Raw genomic sequence first — 19254 nt, forward strand, 5'->3', positions numbered from 1 at the left:
CTCATTCCAAAGCTTTGGAAGTTCCTCCTTGGATACAAGGTAACGTTTGATTATACCGTTTAGATAAGATAAAATGAAATATTTTAAATAATAATTAATAAAATATTATTATAATATAATTTTTTAATATTAATTTTATATTATGATTTAAAAAGTTAAATTATTTATTATATTTTATATAGAAATTTTAAAAAGTTATAATAATTAAATAAGATGAAATTATTTAATTTTAGTTAACCAATCCAGGCCTAAGTCTCAATTTTCTCCCTTTAATGGCAGTGGTGGCAATTAATTTTTACAAAAATATTTTAGTCAATGATTATATAAAATTAATTCTATAAATTGACGTAACTTAATATAATTTATAGAGTAATAATACTCATCATTCTCTTATTATCTCATGATGTAGTATTAAATGATTGGAAACTATTTATTATGTTTTATTTATAAATTTATTATTTAATGTCACATCATAAGATGGTAAGAGGATAATGAGAAAATAATAATGAGTATAATTTTTCTAATTTATAATCATATTATAAAGTTACTTTTACGAGTATATCTAACGAATTATATTAATAAGCTACATTATTTTGTGAGATTACTTTTATATAATCTTTTATGACTGTGGCAGTCTCCATAAATATATTTTACTCATGATATAGACCTTATACAATTTTATTTTTAAGCTAAATTGAGTTTGATTAAGAAGAAATAGCACGTACAATACATGAGTCTACACTTTTTTACATTGTCTGAATGAATTTTTAGATAATGTAAACCCCACAAAGAACATATATAAATTGAACATTTACTTGAACAGAATATTGAGATTATCTGGATAACAGAATATAAATTGAACATACACACACGCATGTGCGTGCGTGCGTGCGTGCGTGCGTGTGTGTGTGTGTGTGTGGGGGGGGGGGGGGGAATGCTTGTATGCCCTCTCCCCATGGCCCTCAAAGTGACCGCTGGTCACAAATTTTTATTTATTTTTTATTTAATAATTAAGGAAGTGATTTTAAGTGTATTGATATATTTTTTTATTTTTTAAAAATATTTAAATATATTAAAAAATATGGAAAGAAAAATGAAAAAAAAAAGTGTGCATGCGATCAAAATGAGCAATGCACTCTGAGCCGCAAAGTAGCACTGCCCATATGTATATTTATACATATAGCATGATATACTCGTTATCACATTTAGGCTTTTTATATATTTGTTAGAGAAAATGACGTTATTGATGAATGAAAAAAATATGATTTTGAATCTTGATTCAAGACGTGTTATAATGTCTATTTTCTTAAAACTTCCGAGATCCGATTTGCTTCTATCGGTATTGTGTGCACAGAGTTACAAGTAAATTTACCTCCAAGCTCAAAATAATTGAACCATATATCAATATTATGAACAAATAAATAAAATTAGTCCCGAAAATCCTCATAGTTTACCATTCTACCAAGAAATTAGAGATATGGTTATGCAAATAAACAAATCCTAGTGAAAAAGTTTAAAAGAGTTGAGTGTGTTTTGGAAGAAAGAGAATTTTGCAAGACAAGATCAAGTCTAATTATAGATGCCAAAGGTGATTATGAAAGGTTGTAATTTTTCGTTTTTTGTAAAAATAGATTGGAACAGCTAATTTATAAGTCACACTTGTAACCAAAAAGAGTTTTGCTATATATAAACAAAGTCGCGTATTAATCTGCATACTAATATTTATTTATCCATATTCAAAATTTAAATTAACACTGTTTTTAATAAAATCTATTTTTTGACCAATCACATTAGATTGATGTACATATTAGTACACAGTTGTGCTTTCAACTAGATTTTTCTTACCAAAAAAGACAATTATTTGAACTTGCTTTAACTGTTACTATCAACAACAGTACTTCATGAGCTTTGAATTCTGATGCTACACAAATTTTTGTTTCCATATCAACAATTTTTTGTCCTGAGAAATGATACTAGCAGCACTGGTGAGTATACAAATGTCACATAATCATTTTTAAAAAAGTGAATAAATACGAAATTTATATAAAAAAAAAATTAATTTTTTAAAACGACTATATAACACTTACACAACTCATAATTATGCATAACATTACCCCTTTGTTTAGAGTTTGATATTGCTGGAGAGGGGTACATGCATGCATGGTGGTAGCTGGGGTTAAAGGGACGTAGCTTTTAATATTAGAGTATTGGATGCTTGGGTTTTCTCTACGGATCGATGGAACTCACGTACGTACGTAAGATTTCATTGTATAAGTTAATGGCCTTACAATATTATGATCTGATCATGGCGTTCGCCCCCTCTTTCTCAAAGGATCTCTGAAGATTGATTTCCCTAGCATGCATACCTCCAATCCCCCCTTTTAAATTAAAAAGACGATATGATCTCGCTGCATAAAACGTTTTACAAATTATGATGCAAACCCTAGGAAAATGAGGCTGCATGCATGGTAGATGGGGGGAGTTCTCTGAGTCTTCTAGCTAGGCTGGCTTCTAATATTTCTCATAGATGATCTGATCCTTACCTATCAGATTTCGTGCTTCCCTTTTTTGTTTAGGATTCTCTGTATAGTCGTATTCCCATAACTCTTCACAAACAAAACCATTATTGGAAGTTAGAACCACATCAATCGTATAATTACCTATATATAAAGGAAAATTTTCAGATCATGCACAAACATATATGCAGTACTAAACATACCAGTTTAATTTACATTCAAAATAGTTTTACATGATATCTACTTAAAAATAGAAACTCCAAGTTTCAGGTGTGATAATGCATATATCTCTTAGTAAATTGCAAAAAAAAAAAAAAAAAAAAAGGAAATCTGGAGGATCTTTCTCCAATGCCTTGGAAAAATGTGATCTTCAATGTTTTATAAACCACCCAGATTTATAGGTATATGCCCGGCCTGTTTGAATTCCTGAGTTTCCAGTACTACTCTCATGATCACTAGGAAGTTTTGCTAATTTTCCTGCTGATCATTGAGTTCCTCAATGGGTTTGTTTTCCTCCATTTGTTAGTCTTCGAAGTTTATGTTTTATTCTTCAATCTGCTATCTTATGAAAGGGTAACATTTTCTATCTGCATTTTGTAGCATTATGACTACCCAGTTTTCTTTTTTCTCCAAAGCAAATTAGGATGAACTTTCACAAGTCTCATTCTTCTCTCCTTTTCTTTTTGTAATTACTTTAGTGAAAGATTAACATAAGATTTTTCTTTTGTATGGGAGATTATCACCAGATTTGACAATTATGAAATCAATTTGACCAAGAAAAAGATACAAGATACGAAGAGTGAGAAATTGATCTTAATGATCTTCAATATCTACCAACTTTGACTCATTGAGAGAGAACAAAAAAGTAGGTGAACAATTACATAAGATAAAAAACTTCTCAAAGGGGGGATAAAGCAAAAACAACAGTGATTAGCTCCAGAATTTGATGCTTTTTCCAGTACTGCCTCATTCGTAGGGGCTAGTCCAATAGTTCAAGGACAACTCATGCTTACGACAAAGGATATGCCTTTCTTTCACTGCAATGCCTTTTCTTTTTCTTCACTTTTGTGATTTACCAGACTGGGGATTAGTCAATCAGATCAGATTTCGCAGATTGAGTCAGCATCTTCATGTCCAAGGCTCCAAAATCTTGATGTGAAACCTGAAGAAACTTTGGGGGGATCTAGGAAATCTGTCTAATTTTCTGGAGTAAAGCATGATATAAAGAATAATGATAATATGGAAAACTGTGATTACATATACAAACTTATATACTTGACAATGACTTCGAATTAAGGAAGAATACTTATATAACAACGGTGACAACTAGAATGGCTTCTGATATCCTGTTGGGGGAACATATCCTATGGGATTTCCATTTTGAGACCGACAGTAAATGGCTTTTCTCATGTTTTTTTTTTCTTTTTTTAAAGTGGTCTTTACTTTGTAACTTGTGTATATTTGAAACTGCAATCAGTTCATTTCTGCATTAGATGTTCTTGAACATCATTACAGCGAAAAATTAGACTTGCAGTTGGAGTAAATTTATGAAATCTCCCCCAGAGATTGTACTTAAAGCAACAATTGATGATTCCAAGGTACATATAAGTATTGGGATCTTGCACCAATTCAAGTCATTTAATTATGACAGTACAGATCCATCGGTATAGTTTGCTACACTGTAGAAAATCATAATACTCTGTTTTCTTAAATCCTACGTTGAAGTGGGTACGTACGATTGTAACCTCATTGAGTCAATAGTCCTTGAAAGCCAAAAGATTCTATGGTTTTGCTACAAAATCACCGTTTAACAATCGTTCTTTTGACTTATAATTTAGTTCAAACAATACATATACCAAGTAGTGCAAAAATGTAAAGAAGGGTCTACTCTCTGATCGAATGGACGGCTTTCTCACTATCAATTAAGATTCAATCGAATGATCTAATACAGATAGAGATATACACATAATTAGACATTAAATATTAACATTTCAGACTAATAAAAAAACTTTACACAGACAACATTTAACACTATAGAACCCTTGCTATGGATGATAGGATGGAGATCATCTTCTAATATGGTTACCTCAATTATCGTATAAATGTTGCCTTGATCGAACATTCAATGAATAGATGGTCCTATCTTAAGTCTTAACAACGTAATTAGATTAGTTAAATATTCTTATTGGTTGATGTCATCAAATGCATAACATCAATAAGCAGCTTGATTAATTAAATATGAGGAAGGATGGCACATTGGCCTTGCCATGTTTCTTATGCTTAAGAGTAGCCAAAAAAACGTCGGGCAAGAAAATCTACTCCTCACTTACTCCGGTAAATGGTAATCGGACATAGCCAGTCAAACACTGTTCAAAACCTGCTCTGCCGGTCGCACTTCAATAAACAAAGCCTACTTCAGTCAGCGCAAGTGTACACACTCTCTCTCTCTCTCTCTCTCTCTTTCACCCATCCATTCTTCAATTCTCCCTCTCCCCGAGAAAAAAGAATTGTGAGTTTCTGTCTTAGATCGAACTCCAAATAAGCTCTTTGCCAATTCCCATCAATTCTTCGGCCACATCAAGTCCCAAATTTCCTGCATTTTTCTTTCCAACCTACCCCTCTATTTGCTCTGGAAAAAAGGGGTGAACAAGACCTGCACGTACACATTGCACAGAGAAACCTTGTCAGCTTTTTTATCTCTGTGTGAGGAGCGGATGAAAAACGACGCAGTTTCAACTTTTTCCGAGCTTCTCGTTTCTCACAATGCGCAACGGAATCTCAGTCTTTCGAGGCTCGTCGAAGCTCATTTTGAATATACAATAAAAAAAGAGAGCTCTTTTCAAGTCTGTATGTAACCCTAGCTTTGGCAAAGAAAAAGGTGTACCCATTTTGCTTATTTTGATGAAGTTCATGTTTGTGTCTGAAAAACCACTAGTGGGTCGTGTTTTCTAGGGTTTTGGGCTGATTTGAAATCTGGGTTTCAGTTAAAATGGGGTTTTGGGGTTGTGGGATTTGGATGGTTTGGGGTTTTATAGCTTTGGCCGAGTGGTTTTGAATGAAAACTAGGGCAGGACTGAAATTTGTGGTTCAGGTGGAAAAGTGAGATCCGTGCCGGGAGCTTCAGGGCCCAGGTCAATGAAGGTACCTGCAGGAAGTGAATTGCTTTTTTCTTATGGATTTTGGTTTCTAGAATTTTTTTAGTGATTTGAGCTTCAAAGATAAGAAAACAAATGTTAGTCTCTGTGGATTTTGTTGGTGGGTTTTGGATGATTTGAATGGACGGTTGCGTGATTTTGAGATTTTGAAAGAAACCCACGAGGTGGCCGGCACAATTGGGTAACTTGGGTGGACTTTTGAGCTCAAACTGTTCAGATCTTTGGATTGAACCCAAGGAGATTTTTATCAATGTCGGGAGCTCCAAGAGTGAGGTCTATAAATGTGGCTGATTCAGAGGCAAGGCCGGTGCTCTGTCCTGCCGGGAATGGAAACAAGACAGGTTCAATGATTGCACGAAAACCTGGTGGGAAGCCACTGAGGAAGGTGGAGAAATCAACCGGGGAGGCTCCGTTGGCCGAAGATAAGAAAGCTTGTAAATCGCCCACGGTTACTACTTCCTCTCCCCAGCTGCATTCTGTCAATGTACCTTCAGTTCTTCGCCGGCACGAGCAGTTGTTGCATTCCAATTTGTCGTTAAACGCATCATGTTCGTCCGATGCTTCTACCGATTCGTTTCATAGTCGAGCGTCTACTGGCAGGTTGATACGGTCGAATAGTGTGGGGAGTAGGAGGAAACCTTCTTCTTCAAAGCCGAGAAGTGTTGCTTCTGATGGTGGTTTGGAATCTCTACCTGATGGATTTCGGACCAAGAAGAGGTGTGCGTGGTTGACTCCGAATTCCGGTTAGTTCTTACTTCCTCGGAGTTAGAGGATTTCTGATTTTTCTTCACTGGATTGATTTAAAAGTCATTTTTATTTTGTAATAATGGACAAGTGAGATGGGACTAACTTGGTTAATATGCAGTTTAGTAGTACGTAGTTGTTATTTATAACGTATATTTTTTAAATTGTTATTTGAGTATTTTAATTCTTTGATAAAGCCGTCAAAATTTTATTACTATTGTCCGGACATCTATAAATAGAAAGTCTCCATGTGGAAGTATGTGATTGCTGGGAATGCCAAATTTTGATTGGTTTAGTTCAGCATCAATTCAATTCAAGTGACTAGGGTTGCAATTGTGATTCTTTATGAACCAAAAATCTGAACCAACTTTTTTTAAATATAATGAGGGATTGATAAATGTGTTTGGGGGGGGGGGCGGATATGGCCCTCGATAGAGTTTGGTGCAAAGTATTTGTGGCTCACTGAAGTAATCAGATTCAAGGCATTGTTAAATTTACTTCACTCTGTACATGCTGTGGTCAGTTCTTGTTTGTCTACTATGGATTTGACAATTTGTATCTAGGTTCTTCCAAAAAGTAGCTAAACCAACTACTCAGTCAACGGAAACCACCTATTTCTACTTGGCTCACAGTTTCCTTAAATCAGAGAAATATCATTTAGTCATTGCGTTTTGTATTTTGCAATAACTACCTAAGAGGCACCACCTTACAAGAAGTTGAGAAATGTGCATATCTCTGCAGTTTATCTGATGTTGGAGGCATACTTTCGAAAGAAGAACTTTGCATCCAGCTGTTTGATGTTAATTGGTTTTGGTGTTTTATGACTATGATTACTTTGAATGGACTAAAACACAATGCTGCGTGCTAGTTTATTGAGTTTTTGTTGCTTCACAGAGTGTATTTGCTCCTTTGGTGCAAAAGTGGGAGAAATAACACTCTGAGACCGTCCACAGAAAGATGTGGTTCCTCTCCTACCCCCTACCTCAGCCCCAAAACCACCACACACAAATTAAATTACTAAATTGCAGGTATCAGTAAGTTGTATTCCAAATAAAAGATAGATGTGGATATAGGATTCTCAGGCATTGGCAGGCCATATGGTTGGGAAAGCCATTGCTCCTGAATGTTGTCTAGTAGTCTTTTAAATTTCATATTCTGACAGTTTCATTTGTTGAAAACAGACCCATGTTATGCTGCTTTCCATGATGAAGAATGGGGAGTTCCAGTACACGATGACAAGTATGGGATCTCAAACATTGCTTGCATTCATATTGATAAAAGTGGTATCCATTTTGGATACATAGTTCTATTTATCAGCTGTTTTTGCTTTTTGTTGATATCCCCGATCTCATCCAGGAAATTGTTTGAGCTGCTTGTTCTTTCTGGTGCTTTGGCTGAACTTACATGGCCTGCCATTTTAAGCAAAAGGCATATCTTTAGGTATTCTTCCTGAAAATTCTATCTTATTTCATCTATTAACAGATTCATGCACGAACTATTGGCTGTAAGATAAATTATTTCCTTGGAATCATGGCCCCTACGTTCCTACTTGGCCTTTTTACTGGATATTTTTCCCAACAATCTTCCTTTTGCAGGGAAGTATTTGCAGATTTTGATCCTGTTGCTGTCTCTAAGTTGAATGAAAAGAAGATAATAGCACCAGGAACCACTGCAAATTCTCTTTTATCCGAACTAAAGCTACGTGCTATCTTTGAGAATGCACGTCAAATATTTAAGGTAGATTCTCATTTTCTTATGGCACTTTTCAAAATTGAGCTGTATAAGATACATGTACGAGGGGCACTCTGAATTATTGCTTGCATATTTAAAGATGCTTAGAGCATGACAAGTATGAACTTTTCAAAGTAAACTGGATGTCAAAAAATCCTTGGAATCTTGTGATGCACTCTTGGGATTAGTTTATTCATTTATATATCCCAAAAATTCGCTTGACTTGGTTTAGTTTACCTGTATAATTTGGATGCTTGCAGTTTTCTCTCTTCTTTGTACACTGACTAAATAGAAAATAGTGAGTGCGTAGTGATCATTTGGTCATGCCAGTTAGGTGAACAAAGTAGTTGAACTGTGGTCCTGAAATGTATACAATATGTGTGACCCATACAGAACAAACCTATATATTACCATCTATGCAGCCTGACATTATTATACATTATTTCAAAGTTACTCACGCACCTAATCATTTCTTGTTTTCAACATGCCAGCTTTCTTAGTTGGCAAGGCCCTAGTCTTTTATCATGCTTGATAATTTCCAGCCACTAACCACTAACCATTTTACGGAGGTGCAATAATTGGACATTCCTCAGTTGCTGTAATTATCATCACAACTAACTTTTTGCAGGTTTTGCTGATGCCAGGTCATAGATGAATTTGGGTCATTTGACCAATACATCTGGAGCTTTGTGAACCACAAGCCAATAGTTAGCAGATTCCGATATCCTCGCCAAGTTCCAGTGAAAACCCCAAAAGCTGATGTGATAAGCAAGGACCTGGTGAGACGGGGATTCCGGAGTGTGGGCCCCACCGTCATCTACTCATTTATGCAGGCTGCGGGAATAACAAATGATCATCTCATTAGTTGCTTCAGATTCCAGGAGTGTATAGCTGCTGCAGAAGGGAAGGAAGAGAATGGCATCAAGGATAAGGTCGAAGAGACGAAGCCTGATAACATGATGGAGTCAGAACTATCTGTTGCTATCGATGAATTGAGTTTCTCTTCAACATGATGAACCCGATGTCGTGTTTGGGTGGAAGGTGGAGCTCCAGGCTCAATCATCAGTTTACCTTGTTGACATGTTCACGGTTACTATTACATCAGGTAGTAATGGAGGTGCAGTTGTGTAAATTTCCTGAATTCCTCATCATCATGGATTCCTAGATTGTAGATTACTAAATTGAATCAATTTAACTGGTGATTGTGCTGTCAATGGGGCTTCTCAACAGAGCCATGAGAATTTAATGTACAATTCTATGTTTTGTACAGTTTAGAAGATTCGTAATTAGAATTTTCTTCTCAATCCATTATGGCATCAGAAGACTGGAAATGAAATTCCTGTTCATTCTGTCACCATCTGATCCATGACTTAACAGTTAATGGGTGGGACTAGCTGATGCCCCAGTGCCTACCTTATAATGTGCTTTACAGCCAGAACTTAAAAATTGACAAGTCAGTTTTGCTTTTAATGAGTGACAATTATATAGTTGTAGCACAATGTTCCCCTGTCCCCTTGGGACGAGGGATGGCTCCCTTTAGATGAACATGTTTTGTACTGTTGCTCTTAATGTGGGGTATTCCTGTTTCAGAATTTATTTTAGATGAGGGCAGGGTTTGATCTGAGATTCCAGAATTCTGCACCTTTTTTCTTTTCTATCTTTCAAGCTGCCTTGTTTTTACCTCTTGGAATTCAACTGGCCACCTGATTGGACCTCTCATTCTTTTTTGTCAATTAATTTATATTATTGATATCTATTTCAGCTCTGAAAATTTTCACACTTTGTGCCATTTTTTTCTTAAAGAAATACTCATTCAAAAGGCTCCATTTTCCACTCCACTGATCAGCAAAAAAATACAAAGCGAAGCTAAAAGAATCAGACCCAGAGGTGGATCCAATCTATTCCTTGGTAATTCCAATTCCAAGAGACCAAGTCATATTTAGGTGTCGTTTGGGTTTGGATAATAAATTAAAATGAGATAAAAATTGAATAAAATATTATTATAATATTATTTTTTAATATTATTATTATTTTAAAATTTGAAAAAGTTAAATTACTTATTATATTTTGTATAAAAATTTTTAAAAAGTTATAATGATGAGATGAGATGAGATGAGTTGAGTTAAGAATACTTCTCAATCTAATCAACTTATTTTCCAATTTGCTCAAAGCCGCCAACAACCATCCACAGGGGAGATAGTCAACAGCCGAACAGCTTGTCGACAGGCAATTGGATTGGACCTAAGATTTAAGAGATCCCAAGCTCTTTTCTGACCAGAAGAAAGGAGCCTAATAAACACCCTTGAGAAAAGCATTTAAGAGGAACGTTGAAATGAGGTGGATGCCATCTCACAATTATAGATTCAAAACCAGAAAACCATGTCCACTCTTTGGTTATGGCATGCTCCTTACTTGTACCATCCAATGCATTCTTGCTGCAGTTCAAAAAAACCATGCATCTCTTTGCAGATTAAGACTTGGAAGTCTTGAGTAATAGAGAGATAGACACATGATTTAAACCCTATGTCATTTAATACTGTCTGTGCGAGTTTTTTAGATACTATCAAATGCTCAATAAATGTTTCAAAATCCTTTTCCGTTATCTATTTCTTTCCCATTACTAAGTTCAAAATAAATATCGAAGGATATTTATTTGGAACTTTCAAATCTGGAGGACTTGAAAAAAATGATGAGAAATACATTCACATGGACACCAACCTCCTCATGGACCACACCACACGACACGTCACACGACACTCGATGATCTAAAGTGAAGTTCACTGGCAACTAATAATTGTCATATTTAATTTATGGGTAGTACTAGCGGGCAGGCCAAAAGTTACCGCTAGCGTGCCCGCTAGTATATTTTAATTTTTTTTAAATATTTTTTGACATTTTTAATTATTAAAAAAGAAAAAATACATGATTTTACTGATAGTCATTTATTTAACTATTAAGTAAAAAAAAAAAAAATTAAAATAATCAAACGATAAGTTTAATAGGCTCTACTGGCATTTTTCTTAATTTATTATGTTATTAGTGGGATAAGATTGCTACTTCTCCCAAGAAAGTAAAGCATCATTTTTCTCGTTTCTTTCAATTTTGTTTGCAATTCAATATGTCAAAAAACAGAATATATAGTCTTCGACTACAGTTGATAAAATGGCTCAAAAACAGTGACAAAGAAGAGATTTGTTTCCGTTCAAGTTGGTATTATGTGCTGCTCTCCAATGCACTAAAATCCACCGTAAGAATACGTCTCATTACCAAACTGCATTTGATACCACGGTTCGACATTGTTCTCCGTGTAAGTAGCGTGTAGGTAGCACCAATCAAATGCAGTATTCTCTTTATAGGGGTCAAAACTGAAATGGAGATCAAATGGAGAAAACCAATCTCAACCTACAAAATCCCATTTTTTTAAAGGCCAATTCTATACTGTTACACTACTATTAACCCTACTCCAAACAAGAGGGCGTACCATATTAGATATACACAACTGTTGCTGAAAAACTAAGGCAAAAGTGGGGGGAAAAACATTAGAATAAGGAAAGAAGAGCAAACCAAACCTGCCAATTTAATAACTTACATAGATACAGCTGCATGATCTTCTAAATGAAAGGCCGGTCAAGCTTTTTTTTTCTTTTTAATTATTCGCATGGGCTTTCCAGCAAAGTAGCCTTCAACAGGGCTTGATTTCAAATCCAATGCTGAGAAGAGTGCGAGCTGATTCCATTGCTTTCTCACCTCCAAGTTCCATGGCTTCCCCAGTCAGTTCTCCTTCTGTGTCCACCGACCATTGGGTTGAAGATGATTGGTTATGAAGCTTGTCGGTTTTCTTCAATTGCAAATTACTCATTGAAGCAGGAGCAGCAGCAGCTACAAGAGGAGCACTTGGTGGGCCATGTCGCTTCTTTGGTACAGGCATGTCATGGTCATGTACCCCCTTGTATGTTATGATCACTGCACTTGCATTATCGACGGCTGTCTCAATGTGCTTACGGACAGGACATCCAGCAGAAGTGCATCTATAATAGTTTCTGAAAATTTGTTTTGAGAGACTAATTAGAAAAAAAAGGAAGAGAAAGCGCAGAATAATTTATTAAACCGGACGGGAACAACCCAGTTGAAAAATTGGACCAGGTGTGCATTGGCTGTCACCTAACTTTAACGACTGCAGTTACTAACATTCTGATAGAATCCAATGGTTCAGCCAGCTAGTTATGTTTTAAAATTTGGAAAATCACACTTTATTCCTCCAAACTACTACCTCTTTTGAAATATTACCAGCAAACTTATCACTCTAACCCTGAATTTGAAACATAAAGTTGCGATTTACCATCTTGTTAAGGTTTAAATACTGAGATGGATAAAACATAAGTGATGTAACACGATTTTAATGGTTGGATCATAAATGAGGGCACAACTTGAAAAAGAGTGAAGGTTCAAAATATAAAGTGACAACTATGGTAGTTTAGTGGTTATATTGCAAAACGTAATATAGGTATGATAGTTTGAGGAGCTAAAGTGTAATTTCTCATTCATCCTATTAAAGAAAGCTGGTTTTAGTTCTTCTGAATGTCTTGGACGGATAATTATTTAGTATTGTTTTGGGAGCAACGATGCTATTAAGTCTTGTATTTTGTAGTTTACGCTGAATTTATGTCAATCGCCAAGTCTTTATGTTGATGGAACTAGGAAGCAAACTATGCAAATTGTCTTGCTATAAACTCAGGTCTAGGGCTAATGTAAAGTACCTTTTGCTGATTAAATACATTTTTTCCTGGGAATTTTCTGTACAACCCTACTTTCTAGTCTACTTCTGTCTTCCTCTTTGTCTATTCTAAATCAGTCCCAGCAGTTATTTTAGGGCTGTGGACTGAGCCATCATCCAAAAGACCAAAAGGCCAAGTAGCAGACAACTGCCTGGACATCAATATCATTCACCAAAAGGACACGTAGTGGACATTTGCCTGAGCGTTAGATGTCCTCTAGTTGGTATGTCCAGATCAGGTCCAGTGTTCTCCCAAGTACCTGGCTCATCTGGCTTAAATGAACAATGATGCTCTGAACTTTAGTTCCAAAGGGATTCCATTTAGGTTTATTTATTGTCAGTACAAATTCCAGCAATTACCAAATGACAGCTCTTTATTGTGAGTTTCAGCATGATCAGATATGTCACCACACAGCATCATTTGGATACTTTGAAGTGCCAATGGAAGGAACGGGAACAAGGTTAAGCTTGCTAAAGAAAGAGCCATTGATAAAGCAATGGAAACATCTTCCTTTCCTCTCCCTCGAAGTATTGTAGATCTAAATGGGTCCTTATTACCTTTGTGCAATTTCAGATTAAGACAGGTACAAAAATCATTTCAGTTCTTCCAAATGCATCTTTCATAATGTTACCACTTATGGAAGGTTTGAAGGAAAGAGAACAGATTGTGGAAGGCACTATCAACTATGGGACATCACATTTTTTTTCGATAATTCAGAAGCTATGAGACCTACACGCTAGTAACTGTGCCACCACCCCATGGGTGACCATGGGACATCACAATTTTTGACTGCATGGAACACTGAATGACAAAGTGTTTAAAACTTAACTACATGATGAATGGCTAAAAAGTAACATATATGCAGCAATATGATATTAGCAGCTAGCAATATTAAGTGCATGCAAGGATTATAAAATGAAGATTGCATTACAAAGATTTGAAAATGAAATAGGCATGCACCTGGGGTGAGGATTTCCCTTCACCATTTTCTGTCCATACTTGCGCCACCTGTATCCATCACCTGAAATCCCCACATCTCCAGCTGCATGCACAACAAATTTCGGTTTCTTGCCAGGTTTTATTACAGAGCCTGAATGTGCCAAGTCACTTTTCTTCACTCTGGTTTTCAAAAGGGAGGAAAGATTATTGAAACCAGATACTAGTAATCACATATAAGACAATATGAGAGGAAACCAATTCTTGGAACACTTGCCTTCTTTTTGGTTCTGGTTCATTAGCGTGCTCCTCCTTGACCTTAAATTCACAATTCCCATTGGAGTCACTTGAGTTCTGTCGTTTTCTCTCAGGATTTGGGGGTGTTTCTTGTATAGTTTCTTCTGAAACTTTGGGTGGCTCTGATTCATTAGGCATTTGGATGGGACGCTCTGCAAAACTATTTCCCATAACAGGCTTGGCAGATAATGCAAGCTTATTTTCCTTCGTGCAACTAAATTTCCGTGGTGGATCATGGCCATGTTGGCTTTTATAAATAATATCAATTATATGACCTGAGTGATCGGAGCATTCGATTTTCTTAGCGCAACACTCAGAAAAAGTGCACCTGTAATAGCTTCGAGAACCCTTGGGACTTTTCACTTGCTTCTGACCATATTTGCGCCAGTTATAACCATCAGAAGATGGTGTCTTCGTAACAGGAACAAGAGATAAAGATTTAAGGTCAGAAGAACTTTGTTGATCCGTTTTTGGCATGCATTCATTAGTTCCCTTTGCTTGTGAAAGTCTTTGTTCTCGTAGAGTTGGGCTTGGAAGAGACAATATCGATTGTGTAACAGAAGTCGGTGATAGTTCCGATGAAGTTGGACATAAAGATACCTGAGACTTATGTTGTGTCACAGCATTGGCAGGCTGGGCTGTTAAAGTTGCCACAACTTCCTGCTGGGGTAACCGAATTTGATCCTGAGAAATACAAAAGAAAGAAACTTATATTACGAGAAAAAAAAATTGGCACGATCTTCTACAAGATGCATCTAGGTCAACATTTAGATATGTAACTTATAAGGAGCCATTTCTTAATTTTTTTTTTTTTTGCAATGCAGAGCATAAGCAACAAAAGTAATGGTTCAAATAACATAATCCACTGTCCACATTAGTAGGATCATGTACCAACCACACATATCAAAAGACAGTTCTCCCCACATATAACAGCCGCCTAGGCTTTTCAAATGATTTAAAGCCAAAACCCCCAAACTCTCTCTTTGTAATATGGTATTCCTCCTTCGTAAGGAAGGGTAAATTAATAAAAGTCGAAGTATCACCCTCTTTAAAAGTAAAAATAAAGAATTGACAGGACAGATTTCAATTTTCAAGAACCTTTCAAAAGGAGGAAGCATTACTTTACAGGAGGTTTCGGCCTATTACCTCAAACTTATGCCTTAAAAGAAACTTGGCCAATATATGAATTTTATTTCAAAGTTCAAGATTAAGCATTCAAATTATGACACTTCATAGAACTTTGCAAACCATGAAGATGAGAATTAATAAGTAAAGCTATTATCTCTTCCTTTTTATGAGACTCTACTGAAATACGTGTCTGTGTGTATCAATGCTTCACATAAGCCATGCTCATGATTATTATTATTGTTTTTTTTTTTTGCAAATAGATCCATTCTGGGTGTGAGCAATCATGAGAGCTCTATAGGATGGGTTTTTACAGTTGTAAATGACAGTTGAGAACACAGATAGGAGGCATCTATTCATCACTAACTGGAACCAAAGGTGAAAGAAAAACAACCTAAGCTTTGATCATCAGGTAATTAGTGGAGGCATATGTCTTCAGACCCCCCCCCCCCCTTCCTTCTCCTCTCTAAAACAAGTGCACAGTGAAAAGAGAGATATCACTTGGTTTTACATTGTTTAGTAGCTAGACAGTTATGATCTCCTTTAATATCTTTGTAATGTCTCACTTGGGCTACACCAAGATCAGCCATAAAGCAGCAAGGAAAGGAAAAGCCAAATGACAAGACCAGCACTGTTCACGTCCTGCTCTTTGCCCAAACATGTACAGGGCTTGGTTCCATGCCAATGCCATTCCCTGATTTTGCTTTTTTCAGCCCACAGCATCATCCTCACCGACACATTATAGGCACTTTGAAGGGCAATTAGAAGTCTGATAAGCACAACACCAGCTCACTTTTAAGTAGCTTTTAAATCTTTCTACCCTGAAGTAGTTTTTAATTTCTTTTCCTGAAGGTCAGTTTTAACCAATTACTCCAACTTCCTTTGGATGTCTAGTCCTAACTTCCAAACGATAATTTAAAACCGTTAACCAGATATTTATTTTTAGAAAAAGCTATTATGCTCCTTTTTTTTTAAGCTTTTTCCAAGCATGCATTCAATATTTTCAATTTCTTGGAGAAACCCAAAACAAACGGGACCAAACACATCCATCCCACGCAATAGGTTAAATCTTTCAGGCAAAACTCAGTCTACCCCAACTTTACACCACAGGTGTAGTTACTGTTCTAGTCTATACGTGTTTGAACATTCTGGGCTTATTGTATTTTTCTTGACATCCACATTGATTAGTAATGAATTCCTTCTTAAGTTTCAAGGACATCCTTTGGTATCTTAAGGTATAGGAGCCTAGCTGGACATTAAGCTAATTTAATATCGTATGCACACATGCCAAGCCCCATCCTATCTCATCTTGTACTTGTACAGGAGCTAGGATTCCTTTTTACCCTACCCACTTATTTTTCTTCATTTTCCACTTGGATTCTTCCTTTCTCCAACTACCATTGGACTTAGATGGACGAGCTGTTCATTACCATTATTGTTTGGACAGTTGCTACCCGTGCGTTCATCATAAAATATTTCTAGGTCCCAATACACCCAACGTCAAGAAGCACAAGCCAGGAAAAACAATATGTGCACCGACTACACCTTCGTAACTCCAAAAACCCAGATTCGTTATAGTCCCTCATGTGATACTCCAACCGTCCCATGAATTGGTTATTCCTAAACGAGTCATGAAGGGTATAACAAACATACCTCTAGTGATGTTGTTTCAGACTATTTGACTTGGTTAGTCCAACCCATTTATAAAGGCAAAAGCTTTCTGATCTATATACAGAAACTTTCCTACACTCACGCAAAAGCAAGCTTCCCTCTGGAAAGGAGTGATCCTTGAGGGTTATTTGGCTTGGTCCATTGTATATTGAAGTACATTCTTATAGAGGAATACACAAAAGTCTAATCCTGGGGGTTTTCTTATGAATAAAACTTGTTGATGACCTATTAAAAAAAAGACTAATCCTGGGGCTTTTATGAGTCAAGACTCAAGATACTCATTCGCACCAAGTCAGAACTCCAGGGAAAATGGACCTTCAACAACAATGTTTTTGATGATTCTATAGCTTGTATGATCCTTGCTCTCGATTAATTTCATAGCTTGAAACATTTGGTAACAATAGTATTGATGATTTTTTCTCCAATTTTCAGGTTAAAGTGTGTTTGTTAGTGGCAAGAAGTTTAGCACTATCAAAGTATTTTCCAACAATCACATATGGGGTAAGACCTAATCCTTAGTCATAATCACCTTCAGGAAAAATCTCAAGAAACAGTGCACAGAAATAATCGTTCCCTTACAGCACTCTTGCACATAAAAAAGCACCCAATTTCACGTGCTCAAACTAAAGTGTCTGAATTGATGTTCAAACTAAGCAAATAACACACAAAGGCACGCTAATAATTCGCAAATTCATGGCAAAGATCAGAAAAAACAGGTAGCGAGCAAAAATATGAATGCAAATGGGACTCACTGTTCAGAAACGAAATGCATAAACAGAAACTAAGAACTCCAAAATTCTAACCTCGGATTTCGCTCCTCCAGCCGCCCGCGAAGTCGAATTCTCCTGCAAGCCTGTCAGATCAATGGCAAAAATCACATTTCCATCACAATTAAACCAAAACAAAGAAACAAACAGATGTTTTCCAAAAACAAAAATAAAATAAAGAGGAGAAATAAATAACAAAGAAACAAAAGCCCACCCGCACCCTGATCGTCCTGGGACAATTGAAGCGAAGAAGGAGCTGCTAGGGTTTCCAAACGAGACTCTTGCAACTCAGCTTCACCATGCCGTACGGGGCCCCTTAAGTTGCTGCGTTGCGACTCACCGAGTTGGGTTTCATCTTCTCTTTCTTCCTCAACATCCTCCGAATCATCAGACTCATCTTCTTCTTCTTCTACTTCTTCTTCTTCTTCATCTTCTTCTTCTTCTTCTTCGTGTGGCTTCGGATTCTCTACGTGGAGAGCTTCTGAGCTCCCGTTCTCAGCCATGGCCGATTCTTTCGCACGAGAGAGGTAGAGAGAGAGTAAAGTTTCCGAACAGTTGCTGAGCTTATTTATAGTGTCCGAAACCTTGACCGAAATCCCGAATCGCGTTTCGGAATCAGTGTAGCAGCAAAGATTAAAGTGAATGAGAGTTGTGGGGAGGGTATATATGTCTTTGACTGGAATTGACTCAGGTGGTTTTAGTGTGGGAGTGGAGGGGGGTAACGACCGCCGTTGATTTCTCCGTCACTTCCGGTGACCGTTCTTCTGTTGACTAGACGGTTTCTTTAACGGCGCTGAGGCAGCATTGTAATTAGAATTTGTAACAAGCCTTTGACTGGACGTACTTAGCAATAAGATCAAATGTTTCGGGTCAAGTACAAAATCAAGATTTTCTTATTTTTATATATTAAAATCACTGTTTTTAATTTTCATAAAATTGATATTTGAAATTAATTTTTTTAATTAATTACCTTGTTAATCTCCTATTATAAAGTAACTAATATGACATATGTCAATCTTCGATGGCCCATGACATTAGTATGTCACATTAGTTATCATTAATATGCCACGTAGCAATCCTCCCATTAGAAACCTAAGGCCCATTTCCGGTTTCACAGGTGATAGGTGGTCTCAATCTATTTCATTTTTCGTCTCATCTCATCTTAATATCTAATACTATTTAAATATAAATATTTTTTAATTTTAAATTTTTAACTTTTTCATCTAATTATTACAATTTTTCCAAACTTCCAAACAAAACATAAAAAAAAATTTGATTTTTTTAAATTATAAAACAAAAATTATATTAAAAATCATATTCTAATAATAGTTGAACTTTATAATATTTTTATTCAACCTTTTCTCCCTCATTTTCTGATGAAAAATTATATTAATCATCCTCACATAACACACTACACTTTTTTTATTTTTTATTTTATTTTTTTAAAATTTTTTATTTTTATTTTTTGGTTTTATTCTTTTTAGACTAATTGAGTTCTTCTACTCATCATCCATATACTGCGCATTTTGTAAGAAAA

General features: G+C 36.0%; 2 protein-coding genes across 3 annotated transcripts; one reads left to right on the forward strand and one right to left on the reverse strand.

Annotated features, from left to right (window-relative positions):
- The first annotated feature begins 4939 nt into the window (after positions 1–4939).
- Positions 4940–9360, forward strand: LOC122299413 (probable GMP synthase [glutamine-hydrolyzing]). The gene is made up of 5 exons (XM_043109677.1): positions 4940–6414; positions 7597–7654; positions 7772–7855; positions 8011–8152; positions 8791–9360. Exons 1-5 carry the CDS (start codon positions 5922–5924, stop codon positions 9157–9159), a joined length of 1146 nt encoding a protein of 381 aa, XP_042965611.1. The 5' UTR covers positions 4940–5921; the 3' UTR covers positions 9160–9360.
- Positions 9361–11543: 2183 nt separating this feature from the next.
- On the reverse strand, positions 11544–18312 carry LOC122299478 (probable WRKY transcription factor 32). 2 transcript variants are annotated; one of them, XM_043109816.1, is made up of 5 exons: positions 17932–18312; positions 17754–17803; positions 14135–14838; positions 13882–14040; positions 11544–12186 (listed from the first exon to the last, which is right to left on the reverse strand). In XM_043109816.1, the coding sequence occupies exons 1-5, from the start codon at positions 18218–18220 to the stop codon at positions 11829–11831; spliced, it is 1560 nt and encodes a 519-aa protein (XP_042965750.1). In that variant the 5' UTR covers positions 18221–18312; the 3' UTR covers positions 11544–11828. The 2 variants fall into 2 exon arrangements, with proteins under 2 accessions (XP_042965750.1, XP_042965752.1); XM_043109818.1 differs by having other exon boundaries at positions 17938–18310.
- Between the last annotated feature and the right edge of the window lie 942 nt (positions 18313–19254).

This window comes from Carya illinoinensis, chromosome 16, assembly GCF_018687715.1.
Source record: "Carya illinoinensis cultivar Pawnee chromosome 16, C.illinoinensisPawnee_v1, whole genome shotgun sequence".
Classification (NCBI taxonomy): domain Eukaryota; kingdom Viridiplantae; phylum Streptophyta; class Magnoliopsida; order Fagales; family Juglandaceae; genus Carya; species Carya illinoinensis.